The sequence below is a fragment of the Physella acuta genome, unplaced genomic scaffold (assembly GCF_028476545.2).
Source record: "Physella acuta isolate Inbredline_101_S28 unplaced genomic scaffold, ASM2847654v3 ptg000345l, whole genome shotgun sequence".
In the NCBI taxonomy this organism is placed as follows: domain Eukaryota; kingdom Metazoa; phylum Mollusca; class Gastropoda; family Physidae; genus Physella; species Physella acuta.
In genome coordinates, this window is record NW_026731864.1 from 61,981 (window position 1) to 85,095 (window position 23,115).

Below are 23,115 nucleotides of genomic sequence, written 5' to 3' on the forward strand. Positions count from 1 at the left end.
GTTTAAAACATGATGTAGAACTAAGCAGCGCCTATCCATTTTTATTGCTTATACTTATACACATCATTTTTATATAAACTGTGGTGTTCATGATACTTAATATTTTAAACTGCATATATACATGTTTATGGTGAATTGATTTTTTTTTCAGTATATTTTTCCCAAATGCTAAAAATGTTCCACATTTTTCACAAGCTGATAACTTGTATTAAAATCTTGTTCCGTTAAGCTTCTCAGGATGTATTGGGATCAATGTAATACTTTTTTTAAAGTAATATTTGTAAAAACCCACTTTTTTACAGTTGAATGTTGAATCGTTTTTGGAATCCTTGTCTTACGCAGTTTGTTAAAAATATTGATTTAATGACCAAAGATTTGAAAATTAATGTCTTCAATACATTGTTGCCTTATTTGTTTTTACTCCTAGAATATATTATTCTCCTTAAGATTGTAATTTATGTTTTTTTGTAAGCATTGTTTTTTTTTTCAAAAGCTAATTTAGCTGGATCTGCTTGATGCTCACAAGCTATCTAAAACCACCTTAGCACTGGCTGACTGCTGCAACTCATGTCATTTAAAAGCAAAACTACTTACAATCGTAAAGTTAATATTTTTAGAAATACCCTCTCTCACATAGCAAAAGTTAATTTGGAAATACTGATGCATGTGTTAGTAAGTTATCTTGGAGCTGTTTCTTCAAAAGATTGTTTTACAAGTTTTTAATGAAAAAATATGCTGGACAGTAATTTAGTTGAGTCATAAAATGTAATGTAAGTTTGCTTTTTATTTTCAAAATATTTCAGTCAAGCATGGTGCTCTTTTCTTTCTGCAAAATGCCATTTAACACCTGAATGTTCTTTAAATATTTAATATTACATTAAGAGTAGAGATCTGAAAAACTAATCTTTTATTATAGTTGTTTCTTTCACCCTTTAATATTATAATTAGCTCTCATGAAGAATTGATTTTCTATTTGTTGTTAGTTATGTGTTGTGTTTAAATTTCAATTAACCACAGTTGTTTGTTATTTGTAATTTTTTTAAATGAATAGTTAAGCCTTAATATACAGTATGCAAACAGTGTTGATTTTTAGTGCCTTTGAGTTTTAGATATATTAAATTTGTGTTTCTTCCAATCCTTTAATTTGTTCCAATCCAGAAATACTTTAAATACTTTGTACAAAAAGACCAGAGTATTATATCTTTTTTTTTTTACTGCAGTTAGTGGTTTGAATATCATGTGTCATGAAAGAATTTTTTTTTATATGCTTCATGGCAAATACTGCTTGAAAATGTTCTCTTGTTTTGTACATTTTGGTCTGTCGTAAGGAATTTGCAAAACATCACATTTTGACCCAGCTGTCAAATTTTGAACCATCTCTCCAGGCAATAGATTATAGATTTGTAAACATCATTTGACAATATTGACATCTATCTTGAGACATAAAATTACTCAATACAGGTGTTCAAAAGACTCATTCATTGGCCTAATTGAGTCAAACAAATTTGCAGTGTCAGTCCAACATCAAAATGTTATTTTTGGTCGCAGATCTGCCATAATTTTTTTCCAAACAGCGAAACATAAATACAATAATTTAATACATGTGTAACTGTAGTAGTAAAAAGAGATCCAATTAACTGAAATTTGGAAATAATTAAATTAGACCAACTTTTAAAATAAATGTTATTCTCAGGTGGTTTTCAGCCACATAATTTTTTACATGATTGTAGCAACTTCAGTCTTCAAACAACGTGCTTATGATTTATTTAATACATTCATTTCATATTTATCTTACATCATTTATTTTTACTTAAATGTGTTCAAGAGTGTTTTTAATTGTAAAAAGCAATGTAAAAGTTTAATATGGTTGTATTTATTCAAACACATCTTGCTTAATGGCTTTGTGTCTTAATTTATATTAAACTTAAGACCTTGGAGAGACTGTGATCACTGCAAGGAATAAATTCATTTTTTTTTAAAACCAATGTTTGCTGATTTATTATTAACAATTATAACAATATACATAAGAAGACAAAAAATATTTATTTATAATTATATATAGAAAATAAAACAGTCACATCACAGAATTTTAATATGTTTATTTTCCATATTTAGAATTTTTAAAGTTCCAAAATGTATCAATTTTTTAAAATTAAAATTTTCTTTAATTTAAAGCAACTTAGGACAACAAGGTCAGCAAAACAAATAACCCTTGTCTAATCAAATTGTAGTAATATTAACTAATCTATACCAAACTTTGAATGCTGAATGTATAAAATAAAAAAAAAATGAAAACAAATGCAGTCTAAAATGAATCGAATCAATGAATAGAATATAATGTTAACTTTGTTATTTCCATTGATGTAAATATTCTCATTGGAATACCCCAGTACTGAGTTCCTTGTGAGACATAGACAAAACTTCCTCTTCTTTGATCCTGATAGAGGCCAGCAAAGTATGGGTTGAGCAGGTATGCTGGGATGTTCAAGGGAAACAACTGGCCACCATGAGTATGACCTGAAATATTCAATAGATAGCCTAGTGTCTTAAGGTTGATAACATTTAGTAAGTTAATTTTTTAAAAAAAAGACAGAACATAATGTTTACAACTTAAATCTATTATAATTGTTCCCCATTGACTTACCTGACAAAACAAGATCAATTCTATAATCAGAGTCCACAGCTCTTTTAGCTGCTATTGGCTGATGAGCTAGCAGAATCACAGGTCTAGCTGTATTGCAGCTACTAACGGCTTTATCCAAATCAAACTTATGGTCACCATATCTTAGAAAAAACATTTTTAATTCAAGCATAATTGTAGGTTTAAGATATTAAAAAGTAGAAACTAAAAACAAAAGAACAAAATTATCTTTCCACTGACCCAAGTCTTTCTGCTTGAACATCATCAGTCCCTGCTAGACAAATCTGGCCTTCTTTGTCTGAGGCTTCCTCAGGGATTAGAACATGGCTGTTATGAAGTACTCTGAATCCATGAGATTCAAGGACAGAAAACCAATTATCAACATCCCCGGTATAATATTCGTGGTTACCTATGTAAAATACATTATTTTTTTAAAATGCATTACCTTCATTAGGAAATGTTGCTTTCAACAGCTCTAAAGATTTATTTTAAGTTTAAGTGTAATTATATACAAGTACGTGCAAAAGTCACACACCTGTAACAAAATATTTTCCATACTTTGAGTTGATGGCAGACAAGGGCTCTACTGCTTCTTTTAGTTTGTAAACAGGTGAATCAACCAAGTCGCCAGTTAAAACTACAACATCTAAGTAATAAGAAAAACTGAAGTATGATTAAATACATACATATACACGTATATTATACATACAAACACACATTTAGAGCGTAAAGAGTAAGTAAATTAAAGTGACCAAAAGAGTTTGTGTATGAGAAATTTAAGAGTGCATGTCTACCTCCTGAAAGCAATGAAAATATATATAATTTAGATAGAAAATAGATACTTTAACCAACACCCGCCCCATCCATTCCATGCAAATTTTAAGTGCATCACTCCTCCCAAAAGTTTTAAGAGCCCCCCCTTCAGCAAGTTACAGCCCATCCCATATTTAGGTAAGTTTTTTTATTCCAGACATTTTTATGGAGAAAGGGAAACAAGCAAGTTAATATTATTTGTAAAATAATCTAAGCTTGGCTTATTCCTTTTATTAATCAAAAGATTTTGGGGTCTTTGAGGGCCAATATTTAAATTTTATTAATCACAGAAACCTACCCCGAAGTATTCTCTACAACTTCCAAAAATTTCATGGTAAACGGATGAATGAAAGGTGTATGTACTAACGCATAAACAAACATACAAACAAACCCACAAGCAGACATACATTCATATTTATATATACAAGTGATTACCAGGATTTTGTTGATTAACAAGCTCTTGAATCTTTCTCAATTTAGAAAGCCCTACAGTGGGTCCCAAGTGAATATCACTAAGTTGAACAATTGTCAATTTTTCTAAAGCAGAAGGTAAATCCTTTACAGGAATTGCAACATTTTTTATTGCAGGTAATTGTGAAGCCGTGTATAATCCAAAAACTGAGATCAATAATGTGTAGATGAGTGCAAGAAAGGCACCACTTTTTTTTGAAATTCTACAACGTAACGCAAAAGCTCTATTTAAAATGTTTAACAGAACTGATATTAGCTTAAAACTGACTAATCCAGTATTCAGTTGAATAAATGATCCTAGGCAAGCATATGCAAATAAACTAATCCAGTGTGGTTCTGAAGAAATAAGAAATACATTTGTAAGATAACTTAAATGACAGGTTCCTAGATAGGTTAATAATACCACGTGCCAAATAGACCATTTCTTTGAGTTGGTTAACTCAGAATTTCTTGAAGTGTCATTGCCCTCATTGGTAACATTAGGATTTCTATTGGTATCATCAGACAGGTCAAGTTCAGAGTTTTTGCATTTTCTCAAACCAGTAGTTGTAGTAGATTCTGTAGTTTGTGTGTTGTTGCTTTCAATAGCACCTGTAGTTCCTCTAGTGATTAATGGTTCAAGTCTATTCCAAATCATACAGGAAAATGCAAATATAATAATTTCCAACACGACAATAAAGTTGACACGTATAATCACTGCTTTAGTTTCATAACTGCTTCGCTTTATGGTGATTATTTCCCCAAAAATAACCGCTAATAAAACAGTTAAAAACATAAATATTCTTCGACGGGTAAAAAGTGCCATGATTTATTGAAATTTATTTTATTGAGTAAGCCTCAGTAAGCCTATTGAGTAGGAATCGAAAGCTGCTGGATCTAGAATCTAGATTATTCGTGTCGCAACATTAAGTCGAACATGACATACGCAAACAAGTAGCTAGATCTAGATCTAATGATAAACCAATAGATCTAGTGGCCTATAGTATTTCTGAGATATGATGATCATGATAAAATGACAATGTTTCAGAGTTCAGCTTCTGTTGTTATCCAAAGTGGTCGTTAGATGTAAACATTTCTCAAAGCGGAAATAACCTTTTCACCTTTAGTCTGCCATTGCCATTCAACTTTATTTTAAAAAGTTAATCCTAGGCCGACCTAGCCTAGACCTACTGCTTTCCTCCTCTTGTGTTTCACCATTGTCGTGTTACGCAGTTTTAACACTCGCTTGAAACGCGAGGAGGGGGAAGGTTAAATATATATTACATTAAACTTTTCCAATTTAAATAGTAATTTGAAATTGTTAGCCTGTTTTGGTTTATTTATTTATTTTTATTTCCCACGAAACGAAAAACCAGTGCGCTATGGAGAGGTGTGCTTGCGTCCCTTTGCTCCGCAGGAACGATGAGGATGATTATCATTCAGTCCGGGGTCTCCAAACTACGGCCCGCGGGCCGAATGCTGCCCGCGAGGTCCTCTCATCCGGCCCCTGGCGATGTTTTTGTCGTCGGAAAAAACGTTTGTTGGTGATGGCTGGGGAACTTTGCCCAGAAAAATCAAAGACATGCCTGGAACTAACTGGCCCCCGAACTGAAATTTGATAGTTAATGCGGCCCTCGGACTGAAAAGTTTGGAGACACCTGATTCAGATGATCAGGCATTTGTCACACAGATCCTAACACATCATCACCACATAAAAAAGGCGGGGGAAAAACGAAGCGACTTTACGTAACAATGTCAGTCATCTGTGTCAAATAAATCCCCAATTTTTCTTCCCTCTCACAGTGTTACCTTTCTAGCAAGACATTGACAGTTCATTTGCAGGTCAGGAAATCTAAAACAGTTGGTTATCAGGGGCGGATTAAGCTTCTGCGGGGCCCCTGGCTGAAACTTTTTCCGGGGCCCCCTAAACTATATATATATATATATATATATATATATATATATATATATATATATATATATATATATATATATATATATATATATATATATATATATATATATAGTTTATATAATGACATAACAAAACAGAGGCCTTTCCAAAAAATAAAGGTTGAATGGAATAAGCTAAATGTTAACAGAAGCCATGGCATATACAAAAAATGTTACATTAAATGTAATGTTAAATTACATTGAGACTTAAGAGCATTTAAAGTGACAATTATTTATTTACTAATGCAAAAGAAATTATGAATACTTACATTTATTACAGTTATTTTTATTTAGAACTAAAGACCAAGTAACTTTTATAGGGAACATTTTCGAGCTTTCCTGATAGCAAACTCTTCTATTAGTTTTGTATAATTTAGTGCGCTTACAATGTCATTTTCTATGCTCATAAGTGAGAGCATACTAAGTCTCTGCTGTCCCATAGTGCTTCTAAGATCGCTTTTAATCTTTTTCATTTTGGAAAATGAGCGCTCTCCACTGCAGTTAGACGTCATCATACACAGATAAATTCGAAGAGCAATGTGCACATTTGGAAAGCTCTGAATGCACTTGAATCTATTTAAAAACATCAACATTTCTAATTCAATGCTATCATTGTATCCGTTTTGCTCTTTTCCCCCATGAATTGATTTAAACAGCTCGGCGAATTGAATCAACTCCGATGAAAAACATTCTTCAAAATCATCTGGATATTTGTTGATTAGTTTTGTAGCTGCTCCTGTAATGTCACCAGTGCTAAGGTTGGTCAGGTCACTGAAGAAATCGAACATTTTTTGAACAGTTTTATAGGAATCTAAGCGATGATGTAGAGCTGTAGTTAGGTGGTCGATCACACAGATGAATACTTCAGTCTTAAATTTTTCTCTAGGAGAAAGTTGCATTTCTGAAACTTTGCTTTCGTCAAATTGTCGCTTCCTCTTTAGTGGTCGTCTGTTGGAATATGTGTAGTCTTTGACTTCACATTTAATTTTTCCTTTTGATTCGAAGCTAGCGAATTCATTACGTTGACTTTCAATATAAAGGAGAACAGATTTTAACAAATTAACTGCTGTATTAAGAGATAAACCTTTTTCTTGAAGAGATACATTTGTTTTATGCAATCTCTCTAAAATTGTATCCCATACCTCCAATAATATTACTGTTTCTAGTTTTTGTAAACTTTTAAGATATCCTTCAGCTTCAGCTCTACATTTAAGAGGTTGATTTTCATCAGCTGCTAACTCCTCCAAAGCCGATATATTTTCCTTATACCCTCTATTTAAAGCCTTAACAGCATCATGTCGAGCGGACCATCTGGTTTCCGACAAAGCTTTAGCAACAGGCAATCCATTCATGTGCTTGTTGTGTATATGCCAACGATGGGTAGATGCAGAAAGCCAAGAGTAAAGGCCCTGAAGGAGATTAAAAAACCCAACTGACGTGGGGCAGCACTCAGCTGCGCAGCTCCCAACTAAATTGAGTGAATGTGCTGTGCACGGTACATACAATGCTATGTCACACTTCTCCCGGATTTTAGCCTGAACGCCGTTATACTTGCCGCTCATGTTGGACGCGTTGTCATATGATTGACCGCGACAATTTTTTATGTCAATTCCATTTTCTTCCAAAAATGTTAGTATTAAATTAGCTATTTCCGAACCAGTGTGTGAAAACATTGGTACAAATTTTAAGAAGCGCTCAATAGGTCCTGTGTCTTGTACATAGCGAATAACGATTGTGAGTTGATCAACATGTGAAACATCTGGAGTCGAATCTACAGATATAGAAAAATATTTCGCTGTCTTTATTTCATCTACAATTACAGACAAAACCTTTTGACCCATAAGTTCAATCATCTCCTCACATATTGTTGAAGATATGTAGGATGTATGTCCACGTCCTTTGTTGGCGTGTATCCGCATATGTTCTGCGAGAAAGGTATCGTACTGACTTAACAGCTCCAGCAACCCGAGATAATTCCCATTGTTTGGAGAGCCAACCTCTTCAGTTCTGCCCCGAAACGGAAGACCACGAATACAAAGAAACTGTACCACACTCACGATTCTGTGAAGTACTTGTCTCCAATACTGAATTTCACTTTCATATTGCGTTACAAGTTTCATGTCAATCTGACCAGTAGATTTTCGTGAACACAGCGCTGCCAATGAATCAATGTGTTGTTTGGAATTTTCATGCCTAGATAGCACTTCATGGGCACTTTTCCATTGTTTGAACCATGATGTCATTTTGTTAGTTATAGGTGACATCAGCTTACATAAAAAACAATAAACACACCCGCTTGTTTTGGAATAACACAACCAATTTCTTTCAAATTTTTCTCCTGTTCGTGCATGGACACGTGTGAATAAAGAAATGGTGCAGAACCGACGTTGTGACTCTCTTTCTAACTGTATGACCGATTCTTTAAAGTCCCCGTTTTTGTTTTGGCATGGTGTGGTACCACGTTGAATCCAATAGTTTCTAAATGCCTCTGACATCTTTTCCCGCTCTGGCCAAAAATGAAGGTCGTATATAGCATGACTATCTTCAAGGGGTTTTGCTGTATCATCTTTCAAATCACATTGTTTTAAAGTAGGAGCCTGCTCTACATCTTTTACCCCGGCGGTGTCTGATTCAATTGCAGATCCCTTTTCTACGTGGCTATTTTCCTTGGTACTCGAAGTTGGTTTGAAAAAGGAGAGCAGTTTTGTAGTTTTTTCAGCAAGCTCAGCTTCGATCTTTCTTTTTTTCACCGATAATGCGCGTTTTTTTGCTCCACTAGGATAGTAACGAGACATATTCAATAGAATTTAAAAAAAAAACAAGGCTGAATCTAATTAAAAGTCCAGCTCTTTGCTGAAATTGCAAATTGTCGTTTTTTCTCCAGCAAGCCATTTTTTGACATATAGGTCTGATGAACGAGCCTTTAGGATTACTTTGTCTATCTGAAAAGTCTGAAGCCTGGATAATGGTGGAGGGTTGGAAATCAAGAAAAATTTTGAACTCTTGAGTAGACTCCGTGCGAATAAATACAAAAGAATGACTGACTCAACAAATGTAATTCCGAATGGGATTTCGGGGAGGAAGATATAGTTTAGGGACATGCCGGAAGTGAGGGGGGGGGGGGTGATATGCCTAGCTCAACAAAAGAGGTTCCAGTTTCCATTACCCTAACGGGTCGTCAGAGTTCACAGTTTAATTAAATTGGAAAAAAACTTAAAGGTCAAAGTTCGCCATTGTTTATTGTTACAACTGAGGCCACGGTTGATGGTAGGCCTAGTGAGTTACCCCCCCCCCCCTTCCCCATCTCAACTTGAACAATGCTGTATTTTATAGGAAGACATTAGTTTCACACCTAGTTGTTATGTGCAGGGAAGAGAACTACGGTCGCCTGGAGATTGTTTTACCTGAGGTGGATGGCGATGGGTCGATTAAGTGAGCCCTCCCCCCCTCCCTCCGCCTCCACCCCCTTGTACCTGGTATGTAAATTTGGGGGAAAAACGTAATGTGATATCCTATTGTATTCTGACCAATGTAGATGGGTTTTTTTTTTGGTTTTTTTTTATTGTTTTTTTATGCCTTTACTAGTTACAATTAGATGGTAAATTTGGGGGCCCCTAAAAATCGGGGGCCCGTAGCTGCAGCCCTTTCAGCACCCCCCTTAATCCGCCACTGTTGGTTATAGTTATAGACTTACTTGGGGGTCTAAATTATGTTCCTACTACTCACCCAGATCCAAATCGACTTGCTGGTCTCGCAAATTTCAGCGACATCCGTCCAATGGCGTAGCTAGGATTTTCGGGCCCCTATGCAAAAATCATAATTGGGCCCTACGTAAATCAGTAAATTGTGTATTTTATACGTCCTAATTTTGTGTTTATATGGTATTATTAACTAGTACCCCCGTAGCGTAAAATACCTTTGATTTTATATCATTTTTATGTAAAAACAAAACAACAAATTAACTGTAAGCCTGCAACATTTAAGTAACCTAATACAGTAGCGTCACAGGACAGGGGCCTCAAAATTTAGGTGTGATACCATGACGAAAATTGTCAAAACTATATTTTATTCAGTTAAAATAATAATATATTAAGGAGAGGAAGTAACAGAGGCGTAGCGACCCTTACCGGCGCCCGGGGACAAACTTTCGATTAGCACCCCCCCCCCCCCTCGAACTTTTCATTTGCACCCCCTCGAATTTTTCATTTGCACCCCCCCCCCCTCAAACTTTCAATTTGGCGCCAGAGTTTCTTCCAGGCATCTCTTCGGGGGGGCTTCGCCCCCCCGAAAAATTTTTACCGCCCCCCCGAACGAAATGAAATTTATATAATTTATATAGAAAATATATACTTTTAACAGTGTCCGCCCCCCCGAAGAAAGTTTACCGCCCCCCCGAAGATTTCAAGTGCCCCCCCGGAGAAAAAAGTCTGGAAGAAACACTGTTTGGCGCCCCCCTAGGGTCGGCGCCCGGGGACATATGTCCCCCCGCCCCCCCCCCCCCCCCCCCCTCGCTACGCCTCTGGGAGGTAACACTCCACCGGAAATACACAATTGTTGGACGGGGTGATATCGAACCTTGTGACGCCACTAACCAAATTACAAATTTTAAAAAGTAGCTCATGATTTATTTAGATTTGTTTTTTCTTTTCTTTTAAGTTTGCAAAACGATTAATATGTTCCTTGAAGTTCATTTTAGTTGCTTCTGTATGTTCGACACTTAGGATGGAAGTCGCTGACCCAAAGGGCATATCTACAACTTGTTTCATAACATCATAATAATGGAGAGACTCGGGGCGCCTAATCGTATACTACTGCCGAGGCGGCTGAAGGACACCCTTTTTTTCTTTCTCCGTATCCCTAGGGCATGGCGCTCATTAAAACAAGTGTATGCGCCGTTGTGCTCACGGGGGGAGCCTGGGGCAACGGCTGATAAACCTGTGCAGTTTGACCTTTGAATTTAGCAGTAATCCTGACCCATTGTGCAGGACTCTCCAATAACTGACCCCAGGCACTAAGAAATATTTTGGGAAAATCTGGTTTGCAAACGGAACCGCTCTCCGAACGTAAAAAAAAATTATTTAATGGTAGACAACTTTACAGGAGTCAAAGTTGCTTTCTGGCCTCTCTTCGAGGGGAAGGCACTGCTCCCCGTGTGTGGGGTTGTGGTAGGAAATTTCACGGTCAGTAGAGGTTTGTCTGAATTATTCTGAACGACTTCCCAATGTGTCTTGGTGATTGGATCATTTTTGTAATAATACATAAAGGACAAGGAGACACAAACAAAAATCTTTAAGTAGTGGCATATTGATTAGAGATAAATTAGATTAACAAACAAATTGTGATTAAGGTTAAAACTAACAGAAAAACATTGACACATTTTCGACTCAGCTTGTCGTGAAAACACTGTCCACGGCTGTTATCCAAAAATGGCTCAATTGTAATCATTGGATGGATGGAATTTCGGTGAGGACAGAGAGTTGAAAGGGGAGGGGGGTGCAGGTTTGTGGAGGTGGGGTAGAGAGTTTTTAGCGATGCGTATAAATTTGCGGGTGCCATTGCCATTTTCACAAAAGAGTCAATGTTCAAGTTTATTTATTGGCTAATTATCTCTACAGCTTGCCCGACAATGCAACAATGCCTATAGTGTTATTAATACTGATGGGCCCTGTACAACCTCTCCACAGTAAGAAAGGTGTGGGGGCCTTTTTTGTAACTTTTGACTACTTCTACAGTAGAAAAGAAACTAAATTTCCGTTTTCTTTTTAAAATTCCAATGTAAAAGTTTTTAAAAATTTAAAGAGGGAAAAGGGCCCCTATTTTCCATGGGCCCCTATGCCTTGCTTACGCCAGCTTTACGGTAGCTACGCCACTGATGATAAACTACTATAGACTCTATCTTAATTCTATAACTGATATAGAAAATACTCAGTGCTATTATATATATATATATATATATATATATATATATATATATATATATATATATATATATATATATATATATGTGCGCGCGTGTGTGTAGCCTAAACATTGATTATGCATAGCTGCGTCACATTGCATTTTTAAAAATAGCCTACATCTTTAAAACGTGTATGTGGTGTGTTTTATATTTGTTGGATTGGGTCATACACGGCACCGCTGGTGACACCTACCCCAGTGACGCCACTGGTGACACCTACCCCAGTGACGCCACTGATGACACCTACCCCAGTGACGCCACTGGTGACACCTACCCCAGTGACGCCACTGATGACACCTACCCCAGTGACGCCACTGGTGACTCCTACCCCAGTGACGCCACTGGTGACACCTACCCCAGTGACGCCACTGGTGACTCCTACCCCAGTGACGCCACTGGTGACTCCTACCCCAGTGACGCCACTGATGACACCTACCCCAGTGACGCCACTGGTGACTCCTACCCCAGTGACGCCACTGGTGACACCTACCCCAGTGACGCCACTGATGACACCTACCCCAGTGACGCCACTGGTGACTCCTACCCCAGTGACGCCACTGGTGACACCTACCCCAGTGACGCCACTGATGACACCTACCCCAGTGACGCCACTGGTGACACCTACTCCAGTGACGCCACTGATGACACCTACTCCAGTGACGCCACTGGTGACACCTACCCCAGTGACGCCACTGGTGGCACCTACCCCAGTGACGCCACTGGTGACTCCTACCCCAGTGACGCCACTGGTGACACCTACCCCAGTGACGCCACTGGTGACTCCTACCCCAGTGACGCCACTGGTGACACCTACCCCAGTGACGCCACTGGTGACACCTACCCCAGTGACGCCACTGGTGACACCTACCCCAGTGACGCCACTGGTGACACCTACCCCAGTGACGCCACTGGTGACACCTACCCCAGTGACGCCACTGGTGACACCTACCCCAGTGACACCACTGGTGACTCCTACCCCAGTGACGCCACTGGTGACTCCTACCCCAGTGACGCCACTGGTGACACCTACCCCAGTGACGCCACTGGTGGCACCTACCCCAGTGACACCACTGGTGACTCCTACCCCAGTGACGCCACTGGTGACACCTACCCCAGTGACACCACTGGTGACACCTACCCCAGTGAGCCCAATGTTTTGGATCTGATGTGCCCCTTTTGCCCTTAACGCGTTTCTTATTCCTTTTGTTTGCTGAACTCCAACCCCGCCTAATAGAGTAAATAACTAGCGTCCTCCCTACCCGGCTTGATGCGTGTTTAACCTCGCTGTACGAGATGCCCCGTAAATACCCAGTCGTTTGGTCTTTTATTCATTCTGTCAGTTAAAAGCTTCAGCAGAACTCAGGTTGTTCAAGTGTGTTCGTTCCACAAACCTTGGCAAAATTGCATTAGACAAGTGGCTGAGAAAAGGTAGGCCCCTATTTACTTTTTCAATAATCTCTTCAAGGCTAATTTCTTTCAGGGTAATAGTAGCTCATTATCTTTAGACACACATAGACTCCAGGATTAGTGAATGACAGCTATAACTCCAGGGTAGTTATTGACACCAATAAACTCAAGGATTGGACAAACAAGTTTTAATTAAACAGTAGGCATACATCTATCAAAAGCACCAAAAGGGTAGCTCTAATCTTTACTATCAAACCTAATTTAAAATGGTCTAATTTATGGGATTTCATAAATAACGTCAAAGAGATTTCGACATTAGTGACGAAGGGTTCATGGCATCTTATAAAAACGTCAACCTAACCAGTACAAGTCGCGGAATTTGTTCAATGTAATTCTCATTTAGGCGTGACTACATTCGACGTAATACTATGTGATCACAGAAACAGTGTTTCACATACTCTATGCCAACTTACTACTTTATCTAACTCGGCCTTTACACACTTACTTCCTTTATCTAACTCGGCCTTTACACACATACTTCTTAATTATTTTTTTTTATCAATGGGATATACCAGAGGCGTAGCGACCCTTCCCGGCGCCCGGGGACAAACTTTTCGATTTGCACCCCCCTCGAGTTTTTGATTGCACCCCCCTCCCCCCTCAAACTTTCGATTTGCACCCCCCCCTCGAGATTTTGATTTGCACCCCCCCCCTCAACCTTTCAATTTATTTTTCCAACCCATTTTGGCGCCCCCTAAGCTCGGCGCTTGGGGACATATGTCCCCCCCCGCCCCCTCCCTCGCTACGCTACTGGGATATACAATCTAATAATTCCGCCATTTAAGGAATACACAGAAGCATAGCGACCCTTCTCGGCGCCCGGGGAGAACTTTCAGTTTGGCGCCTCCCCCCTCGTCTAGGAAAGCTGGAAAGCGTGTTTTTTTTTTTGCGGTTACTATTTCTTAAGGGTATATGTTTTACAGTTACAAAATCAAGGCAAAAAACAGTTAAATCAGTATGCAAAGGCTCTTAGCCGTTAAATTTCTTTACTTTGACTGTTTATAATTCAAAACTGCAGCTTAAAATAAGCTCTTAAATATTTTTTCTACCCCTTTTGGCGCCCCTAGGGTCGGCGCCCGGGGCGGCCGCCCTCCCTTCCTCCTCCTCCCCCCCCCCCCCAGCTACGCCTCTGGGAATTCCTTACTGTCAAGTTTTGACTAACTTTTCCAACACCGACATGTGGTTTTTGTATTGGTGTTAATGTTGCGCTCAAAGAAAAAATCTAATAGATTGTGGTAAACTTCATAGTGTGGGTATTTTATAAATGGCTTTTATTAGTCATCGAGGGACTCTTAAACAAATTTGCTGAGTTGAGGGAGGGGTGCTTGGATTTCATTCAGTTCACTGATATAAGCTATATTTAAACCTCTATAGAAGAACAAGTAGTGGCGGTAGAGTTGTATATCCCTTATGGTACCTTAACGCCAGTCCGCCTACGTGTTTCAAATCAAAAGTACAATTAAAAGGAGGTAGACCTCAAACTTTGGTCTAATATTTCTAGTTCTGATATAACGACACGCACTGATGTACTCCCCACCCCCTCCCCGAACGAAATTTATATAATTTATATAGATAATATATACTTTTAACAATGTCCGCTCCCCCGAAGAAAGTTTACCGCCCCCCCGAAAATTTCAAGTGCCCTCCCCCCCGGGAGAAAAAAGTCTGGACGAAACACTGCACTTAAGGTCACAGGAAAAGATTTTTCCTGCATTCCTTCCTTTGTTATTCTATTTGTACTCATAATTCACGTCCATTGAAAAGTTCCATATAAAAAAGGATTATGTTCGTATTATAGGCCATAAAAGTAATATTCTTTTTTTTTTTTTTTGCATGGGGTGAGGGTGGCTTTTTTTCTAGTTCCGTCACTGTCTCCTCTTGTTAAAGTTATATACACAGCTTACCATTATACATAGTCTGATCTTTTAAAATAAAAAAAAATGTTTTAAATTATTTGGATAGTTATATTTAACATAAAGTTCATAAGGATTAAATGCACCAATTTTATTAGAGAAATAGCAACAATACACAACATCTCTCTAGAGATGTTGTATATCTTTGATTATTAGCCTGAAAGGAAATAATAGAAACAATGGGTCTCTATGGGGGTACACTAAACGGTCAAGCTACTTTATTAGACTGGCACTAAGCTTGAAGCAACAAGGGCAAATGTGCTGCCCAATAGCAGATGGCAAGACAAATTTGAGGGTGACACGAGAAATAAAAGTTGGAATTAGCTGGAGAGATTATCCAATGATAGTAGGAATTAGTAGTTAACGCGTCCCAGAGTTTCTTCCAGGCATCTTTTCGGGGTGGGGGGGGGGGACAGACCCCCCCCCCCCCCCCCGAAGAAAGTCTACCACCCCCCCCCCCCGAACGAAATGGCATTTACATATAGAAAATATAATACTGTTACCAGTGTCCGCCCCCCCTGAAAAATGTTGACCGCCCCCCCTCCCGAAAATATTAAGGTCCCCCCCCCCCCCCCAGGAGAAAATAGTCTGGAAGAAACACAGGTCCCAAACTAGGACGATGTGCATTAAAAACGTGAACTGCAAATTAAAAGACGCTCGAGTTGACAGATATCATCTCACCTCTTTGTTGTATGGAGCTCCCTTACGTGTAAAGAAAGGTAAGAAAAATCCGTTTAAAACAATTCTATACAACGCCTAGGCATTTTACACAAGGCCTTGGAAAAGAGTGAAAACCCCAGCGATTGTATACATTGCCTAGGCATTATATAGAATGTCTGGCTTTCATACTTTACCGGTAACATATAGGCCCTATATTTGATATATTGTTAATCCAGGTCAAGACACACGCACGATTAAGAGAAAGAGCGGCAACAAAAAAGATATTACCAGATTTACTTCTGATATCGGAATGGCACTTACCATACCTGGAACAGGACCAACACAACTTGTTCAGAAGATTGAATTAAGAATCTCCTGCATGAATCTACCCAACAGGGATTTGACTTCTCTATCCGACCCATGTGCAGTCTTCTACGTGAAACACAAAGATAAATACAAGGAGGTAAAACACGATAAGCTTACTGTTAGTTTCAATGCAGCACACAATCAGTCAAGCGTAATTAATTTCATTTGCATTTTGCCCTATTTCAAACTGTATAACCGGTGCTGTCCACCAGAGGCGTAGCGACCCTTCCCGGCGCCCGGGGACAAACTTTCGATTTGATTTGCACCTTCTCAAACTTTCAATTTGTTTTTCCAACCCATTTTGGCGCCCACCTAAGGTCGGCGCCCGGGGACATATGTCCCCCCCCCGCCCCCCCCCCCCCCTCGCTACGCCTCTGCTGTCCACACCCCCACTTCTGCCATATGACGTTACTGACAAGCAGAAGATAATCTAGTAGGATCTTACGGGGGGGGGGGGGGGGCATGGGTAGAGGGCTACACACACACATCGAGATTAGAAAAGTGAGCATGAATGAACTTGGTGAAATAGCTCGGAGTTAAATTGCAATATTCAGCAAAAAACTACGAAACAAATTAATCTTTATGAAACAAACACCGTTGTCGAAAAGCCTAATAAATTACAACTATGTGATTTATAGACTTAATATTACAATTTAGCATGGCAGTTGTTTTTTTATTATATTTATTATATAAACAATTGTTTCTAAAAAAAGTAAACAAAGACTACGTCATTTGGTATATGTACAGGGGAGGTAACTTTTAAAGTAATAATTTAAAAATAATTTTTTTACTATTTAGGGATCGTCCATAAATGACGTCACACTCGTAGGGCGGAGGGGGGTCCGTAATTTTGTGACGGTGTGTGATGAGGGGGAGGGGTCAGATGGTGCGACGTCACATTTTTGCATTATAAAAAGGCAATGCTTGAAAACGAATTTTAGACGTCATTTTGCGTTTTAGAAAACTGTTTTAATCAATTGTAATAGGAATTAATTAAAATGCTCTGTTTTGACAGATGTGCAGACAACAATTTGGAAAAATATCGATGTTTAAAAAAAAATTCAACTGCAATTTTGAAGGAGGGGGTTGTAGGCTGAGGTGTGACGTCATTTTAGGGGGGGGGGGGGGTCTTGCTTTTTGTGACGATGTGGGGGGGGGGGGGTAAAAACGTGACGTCATTTATGGATGAACCCTTAAAAGAAAAACAAAAATCACAAGTATAGCATTCATTTAAATAAATATTTCGTAATAAAATTAAATTCTATTATGTATTGTACTGAAATTGTACAAATTAATTGTTAAAGTGAATTTAATATATCTATGTCTATGTCTACGTCTATGTCTACGTCTACGTCTACGTCTACTTCTACGTCTACATCTACGTCTACGTGTATGTGTATGTGTATATATATATATGTATGTATATAATATATGTATGTATATATATATATATGTATAAATAAATATATATATATATATATATATATATATATATATATATATATATATATATATATATATATATATATAAGACTATATATATATATATATATATATATATATATATGTAGGCCTATATAATTTTTTTACGGGGGAAGGGACACCATTAAGTGCCGCAACGGGTGACACCCGGCCTCGTTAGGCCACTGATAACATCTATGACATAAAATATCATAAATATAAATACTTGTCAATCTTATTAAAGATAATATTTTTGACAAAATATTTTTTTACATTTAGAATCTAAGTTAAACTTAAGAAATTTAAAAAAAAAAATATCCCTTGTAATATCATTATCATCTAGATCTAGCAATAATTCTATATTTGTACTTGCAGTAACTTGCAGTATGACAGAACAGAGCAAGCTAAAAATACACTGGATCCAAAGTTTTCAAAACCTATTACCATAGACTATTTCTTTGAAATGGTACAGTACGTAAGAGTGAGGATTTATGATTTAGATAATTCTTCCAAAAAAGTTGATGATGATGATTTTCTTGGACAGATAGAATGTACGCTGGGCCAGGTTTGTAAAGAGTAAAGAATTCTGCTTAGTTTTTTTTTTTAAGTAAACCACCTCACAGAAAAGTTAAATAATATTGTGGCAATTTTTTTCTTTTTACAAATATAAAATTATAAGGCTTAACTGCAAAATGAACATAGGCTAGATCTAAATGGTAACATTTAGAAAGCTGTATATTTTTTGTTATCAAGCTGTGGATAAAATTATACAGAAATGTAAAACATTTAAATAATTTAACTTAAAAGGAATATTTTAGTACAGTATTACATTACCACCTCTAGAACAATTGTACTTATAAATTGTAAATCACTATGACTATAATTTTTTTATTCTATTTGGTATGTGATTTGTTTCAATATGAAACAATATTTAATGGAAAAAAAAACAATGAAAAAGTAATAATTCTAAATTACAGGCTTAATATGCCTTTTTATTTCAGATTGTAACTAAAAGCCCTTTTACAAAAATAATGCTTCGAAAACATGGAAAAGAAATTCCCAACTGTACTATTAGTGCAAGTATTTTTGTTAACAATTTGGATCTTGAAATAATAATAAAGAACTTTATATTTGATAAATAATTTGATAATTTAATAACAGAATAGTATTAAATTTGAAATCATTTACAGAAAATACATATAAATAGAAATAAATAAATAAATGTATATATATATATATATAATATATATATATATATATATATATATATATATATATATATATATATATATATATATATATATATATATTATATATATATTATACTATATATATTATATATATATATATATATATATATATATATATATATATATATATATTATATATATATATATATATATATAATATATATATATATATATATGTGAACCTATTTGTGAATTCTTATTATTTTTGGGATATACATTTTGGTATATAAAATTCTCAAAATTTCCTTTGTCTGTATTTTATAATTATATAATGTATAAATGAGAATTATCAGTTTCAACAAAGGAATGAGATTATAATCAAAGCAAAATACTGCCCTGGTTGACATCAATCAAATAAAACTATGATATGTGTTACAGACGGTTTAATATAAGAGGACCATGGTTGAATCTGATTCATAAATAAGTCATCATTTATGGGTGACCCCTAACATGGACATATCTGTTCACTTTATTTTGGTTTTCACTTTTTGTGAAAGTTTCCACTCTTGATTAACAATACTGTTGCAAACAAGATTGAAAATAAATTCAAGACAAATACATTTTGTTTTAAAATGTTGATGCCATTATTAAAGTGAGTAATGTATTATTAATTCTAATTTAGATAAATGCTTTTGAAATCAAAGAAGGGGATGATTTATTGATGTTTCAATTCTCAGCAAAGAAACTTTCAAATAAGGTTAGATCATATAATTCATAATTCAATTCAGATATCTTAATTTTTAATAGATAATGTAACCAGCTCATGATCCACTTTTTATATCACCTAACTTAGTTACATTTTCTTTTCAATTTGGTGGAATGTAATAGAAAACTCTAATGCTATTATTACATTAAAGCTATAAAACTTGATGGTTTAAGCTATATAGCTTGATGGTTTAGGCTATAAAGCTTGATGTTTAGGCTATGAAACTTGATGTTTAGGCTATAAAACTTGATGTTTAGGCTATGAAACTTTATGTTTAGGCTCTAAACTTGATGGTTTAGGTTATAAAACTTGGTTTAGGCTATGAAACTTGATGTTTAGGCTCTAAACTTGATGGTTTAGGTTATAAAACTTGATGTTCAGGTTATATTAGTGTAGCATGAGTTGCTTGGCCATCTCAGTTTTCTTATGTTGTTTTTAATTTTACCTAACACAAATAGATGTACATTAAATGGGTATATTTTATTAATTTTTATTTATATTTTAATTATACATAAATTGCCTTTCTGAAAATATTTCTTTGTGAGGGGTTATTTAACTGACTTTGTACCATTCCCAAAAGACTTCTCTCTAACCATATAGGACCTATTGAGCAAGTCCGATCCATTTCTGGAAATTTCTCAACCTGTTTCTGATGGAAGTTGGCAAATTGCTCACCGCACAGAAGTGATAAAAAATAACCTGAACCCTGAATGGCGTCCATTTACTTTACGAATGAAGTCTATTTGTAATGGTGATATGACAAGACCAATCCGAGTATGTTGTTTTGTTAATTAAAATCTTAAACAGTTTTATTTTTAGCTTGACTTACTCATAGATATAAATAAGCTTTTAGATTAATTACTTTTTTGGTTGTTTTTATTTAAACATACAGTTCACTGTCTTTGACTTTGATAAAAATGGCTCTCATGATCTGATTGGAAGTTTTGAGTCAACCTTGAGTGAGATAATCAAAGCTAAAGACCATGCAGTAGGTTTTTGAAAGTATCTTGGAATTCTGTGTTATTGCAGAGATACTTATGATAAAGCCTTTTTTTTAAAGTATGAATTGTTTACATTCTCTGAGCATTTGAAATCATTTTGTCAACTGATACACCCATCGTACATACTTTTATCTGAATTTTAGGTCTCCTGGCCTTGTGTTAATGAGAGCAAGAGAGGGAAGAAAAAAGGTTATACAGATTCTGGCACAGTGGTCCTCAACACTTTAAAAGTGAGTTAGGTAGTATTAATATCAGTTTTTTTCAACCACCCCCCCCCCCCCTCTAATGCACATCTAACTCCCCTTGAACAAAATATAATTTATATACAAAATATACTTTAATTTGTATCTGCCCCACACCCTGAAAACTTAATTCTCCTCCACCTACCAAAAGATTCATGTGCCGCCCTGCTAGAGAAAAATGTTTGACAAAAACACTGGATTTTATAGTTGTAGGCTATCTTTTGTTTTCAATGTGTTCATTATGATCCACTTTCAAGTCAGCTGTCATAACATTTTAGCTTACCTCAATGCACAATGTCTTTCCAGATTTATAGAGAACACACTTTTCTAGATTATATTTTTGGAGGTTTGCAAATAAATTTGACGGTAGGTCTAAACATTTCTATACTTGGGATTAATGTCTTGCAACAAAAAACAAAAACTTGTTATCACACATCCTACTATTTTCTTTTTAACCAGTTTATTACATTGCATTAGTTAACATTAAAAGAAAGACACTCTTTTAGATTGGAGTTGATTTTACTGCTTCCAATGGCTTCCCACATATGCGAGGCTCTCTTCATTTCCTTGACCCTGAGTATCCCAATGAGTACATGAAAGCTATTCGATCTGTGGGGACAGTCCTTCAAGATTATGACTGGTAATTGGGCTCAGTTAAAAAGTTAATTTTGAAAAATGTTTTACATTTTTTCATAATTAAGTGAAATACAAATCAATAATTTAAGCTTAATTAGCTTCTTGCTAATTAATATTAATGGAGTTTTAAAAATCCAGGGATAAAATGTTTCCAGCACTGGGCTTTGGAGCAGTTGTCCCCCCATCAGATGATGTTTCTTTTGAATTTCCCTTAAACCTCAACCCCCAAAATCCTTACTGTGCAGGTATGTACACAATTCTTTTTATTGCAGAGTTAGACAATTTTTATTTCAATTATGGAATAAAATTATCTTGATGATTTTTTAAAGAAATATGTTTCAATTAACTTATTGCTTAAATAATAAATTCTCATCTGCTATTTGAATTTAATCGCCAGGAATTGATGGTGTCATAGATGCTTATCTCAGTTGTATTAGACAGGTTCAGCTGAGAGGACCAACCAATGTTGCCCCAATTATTAAACATGTGGCCAGATTTGCTGAAGATTCTCAAGCCAAAGAAACAGAAAGAGATGGGGCCACAGTTAGTGTGATTTATACATACAAGCTTTAATCTTTTATAGGGATCATGATTTGTTAAGGAACATGCTGTTTATAAATGACATCACACTGTTGAGATTGGAGGGGGGGGGGGGGAAGAAATTCTGCAATGCAATGTGACAGCACATTGGGGTGGGGGTAAGGGAAAAAGACTTAACACCTTTTGTGTTTCTTAGGAAGTAAAAATAATGATAAGCTTTTTTATTAGAATGTATTTAAATTTTTAAAAAGGGGTGGGGAGGGTGCTTGTCATTTAGTGGCATAAAAACAGCTAAAAATATCACTAACATCCATTTTCATTCATTTGATTTATTACTTTCATAACAGATGTATTTTATCTTGCTGTTACTAACTGATGGAGATTTGACTGACATGGATGATGTTAAAAATGAAATAGTGCGCGCCTCTTCTTTGCCAATGTCAATAATTATAGTAGGGATTGGTCAGGCAGATTTTCGTCTAATGGAGAAGTTGGATGGTGATGATGGTGTACTTAAGTCAACTAAAGGTGTGCCCACTGAAAGAGATATTGTTCAGTTTGTACCCATGAGGAACTTTCAAAATGTAAGTTTACTTTACAGTTATATCTATATATAGTTGTTTATTTTGATTGTATTATCTTTTGTTTTTTTTAATTACATTTTTAAAAGAATTATTTTATGATTGCTACAAAAACTAAACTGGTTTAGTTGTACTGCCATATTGCCTACATCGTATAACAAGGTGTGATATTTTCATGCATTAGAGTGGTGGAGCTGAGCTTTCCAACCATGTACTAGCAGAAATACCCAAGCAAGTTACTAGCTATTTTAACAAGAGGCATCTCCCACCCAGACATATGCAGGCACCTATGTAGCTTATTTTTTGTAAGGTTTTGTTGTATAAGCTTATCTTGTCCCTTGGGTAATTAAATTATTTTTTTGTTACATTTTAAATAGACTATATTTTAGCACTATTATCAACCATATTAAAAACAATATTTATTATTCACAACATATATTTTCATCAGAAATGTAAAAACAAATGTGTGTATATAT

The 23,115-nt window shown here is 36.1% G+C and overlaps 4 protein-coding genes across 4 annotated transcripts; 2 read left to right on the top strand and 2 right to left on the bottom strand.

Moving 5' to 3' along the window:
* Positions 1–2,069: 2,069 nt before the first annotated feature.
* LOC131941114 (transmembrane protein with metallophosphoesterase domain) lies at positions 2,070–5,107 on the bottom strand. Its single transcript, XM_059300124.1, has 5 exons — positions 3,890–5,107; positions 3,177–3,287; positions 2,882–3,050; positions 2,645–2,784; positions 2,070–2,517 (listed from the first exon to the last, which is right to left on the bottom strand). The coding sequence occupies exons 1-5, from the start codon at positions 4,728–4,730 to the stop codon at positions 2,321–2,323; spliced, it is 1,458 nt and encodes a 485-aa protein (XP_059156107.1). The 5' UTR covers positions 4,731–5,107; the 3' UTR covers positions 2,070–2,320.
* Positions 5,108–6,171: 1,064 nt separating this feature from the next.
* LOC131941074 (zinc finger MYM-type protein 1-like) lies at positions 6,172–8,100 on the bottom strand. The gene has a single exon (XM_059300058.1). The coding sequence runs from the start codon at positions 8,098–8,100 to the stop codon at positions 6,172–6,174; it is 1,929 nt and encodes a 642-aa protein (XP_059156041.1).
* A 3,849-nt stretch (positions 8,101–11,949) lies between these two features.
* On the top strand, positions 11,950–13,002 carry LOC131941093 (dentin sialophosphoprotein-like). The gene has a single exon (XM_059300090.1). The coding sequence runs from the start codon at positions 11,950–11,952 to the stop codon at positions 13,000–13,002; it is 1,053 nt and encodes a 350-aa protein (XP_059156073.1).
* A 167-nt stretch (positions 13,003–13,169) lies between these two features.
* On the top strand, positions 13,170–23,035 carry LOC131941105 (copine-3). Its single transcript, XM_059300111.1, has 14 exons — positions 13,170–13,244; positions 16,093–16,319; positions 18,069–18,248; positions 18,685–18,759; positions 19,556–19,630; positions 20,240–20,413; positions 20,532–20,627; positions 20,784–20,870; positions 21,189–21,248; positions 21,389–21,522; positions 21,657–21,763; positions 21,916–22,061; positions 22,406–22,642; positions 22,824–23,035. The coding sequence occupies exons 2-14, from the start codon at positions 16,167–16,169 to the stop codon at positions 22,932–22,934; spliced, it is 1,635 nt and encodes a 544-aa protein (XP_059156094.1). The 5' UTR covers positions 13,170–13,244; positions 16,093–16,166; the 3' UTR covers positions 22,935–23,035.
* Positions 23,036–23,115: the final 80 nt, after the last annotated feature.

Coding starts and splice junctions, on each gene's coding strand:
- LOC131941114 (XM_059300124.1), bottom strand. CDS start 4,730: ATGGCACTTTTTACCCGTCGAAGAATATTTATGTTTTTAACTGTTTTA. Junction 3,288..3,889: donor TGTTAATCAACAAAATCCTG/GTAATCACTTGT, acceptor CTTATTACTTAG/ATGTTGTAGTTTTAACTGGC. Junction 2,518..2,644: donor AATTGATCTTGTTTTGTCAG/GTAAGTCAATGG, acceptor TGAATATTTCAG/GTCATACTCATGGTGGCCAG.
- LOC131941074 (XM_059300058.1), bottom strand. CDS start 8,100: ATGACATCATGGTTCAAACAATGGAAAAGTGCCCATGAAGTGCTATCT.
- LOC131941093 (XM_059300090.1), top strand. CDS start 11,950: ATGTGGTGTGTTTTATATTTGTTGGATTGGGTCATACACGGCACCGCT.
- LOC131941105 (XM_059300111.1), top strand. CDS start 16,167: ATGGCACTTACCATACCTGGAACAGGACCAACACAACTTGTTCAGAAG. Junction 20,628..20,783: donor TCAAAGCTAAAGACCATGCA/GTAGGTTTTTGA, acceptor TCTGAATTTTAG/GTCTCCTGGCCTTGTGTTAA. Junction 21,523..21,656: donor GTCCTTCAAGATTATGACTG/GTAATTGGGCTC, acceptor TTAAAAATCCAG/GGATAAAATGTTTCCAGCAC.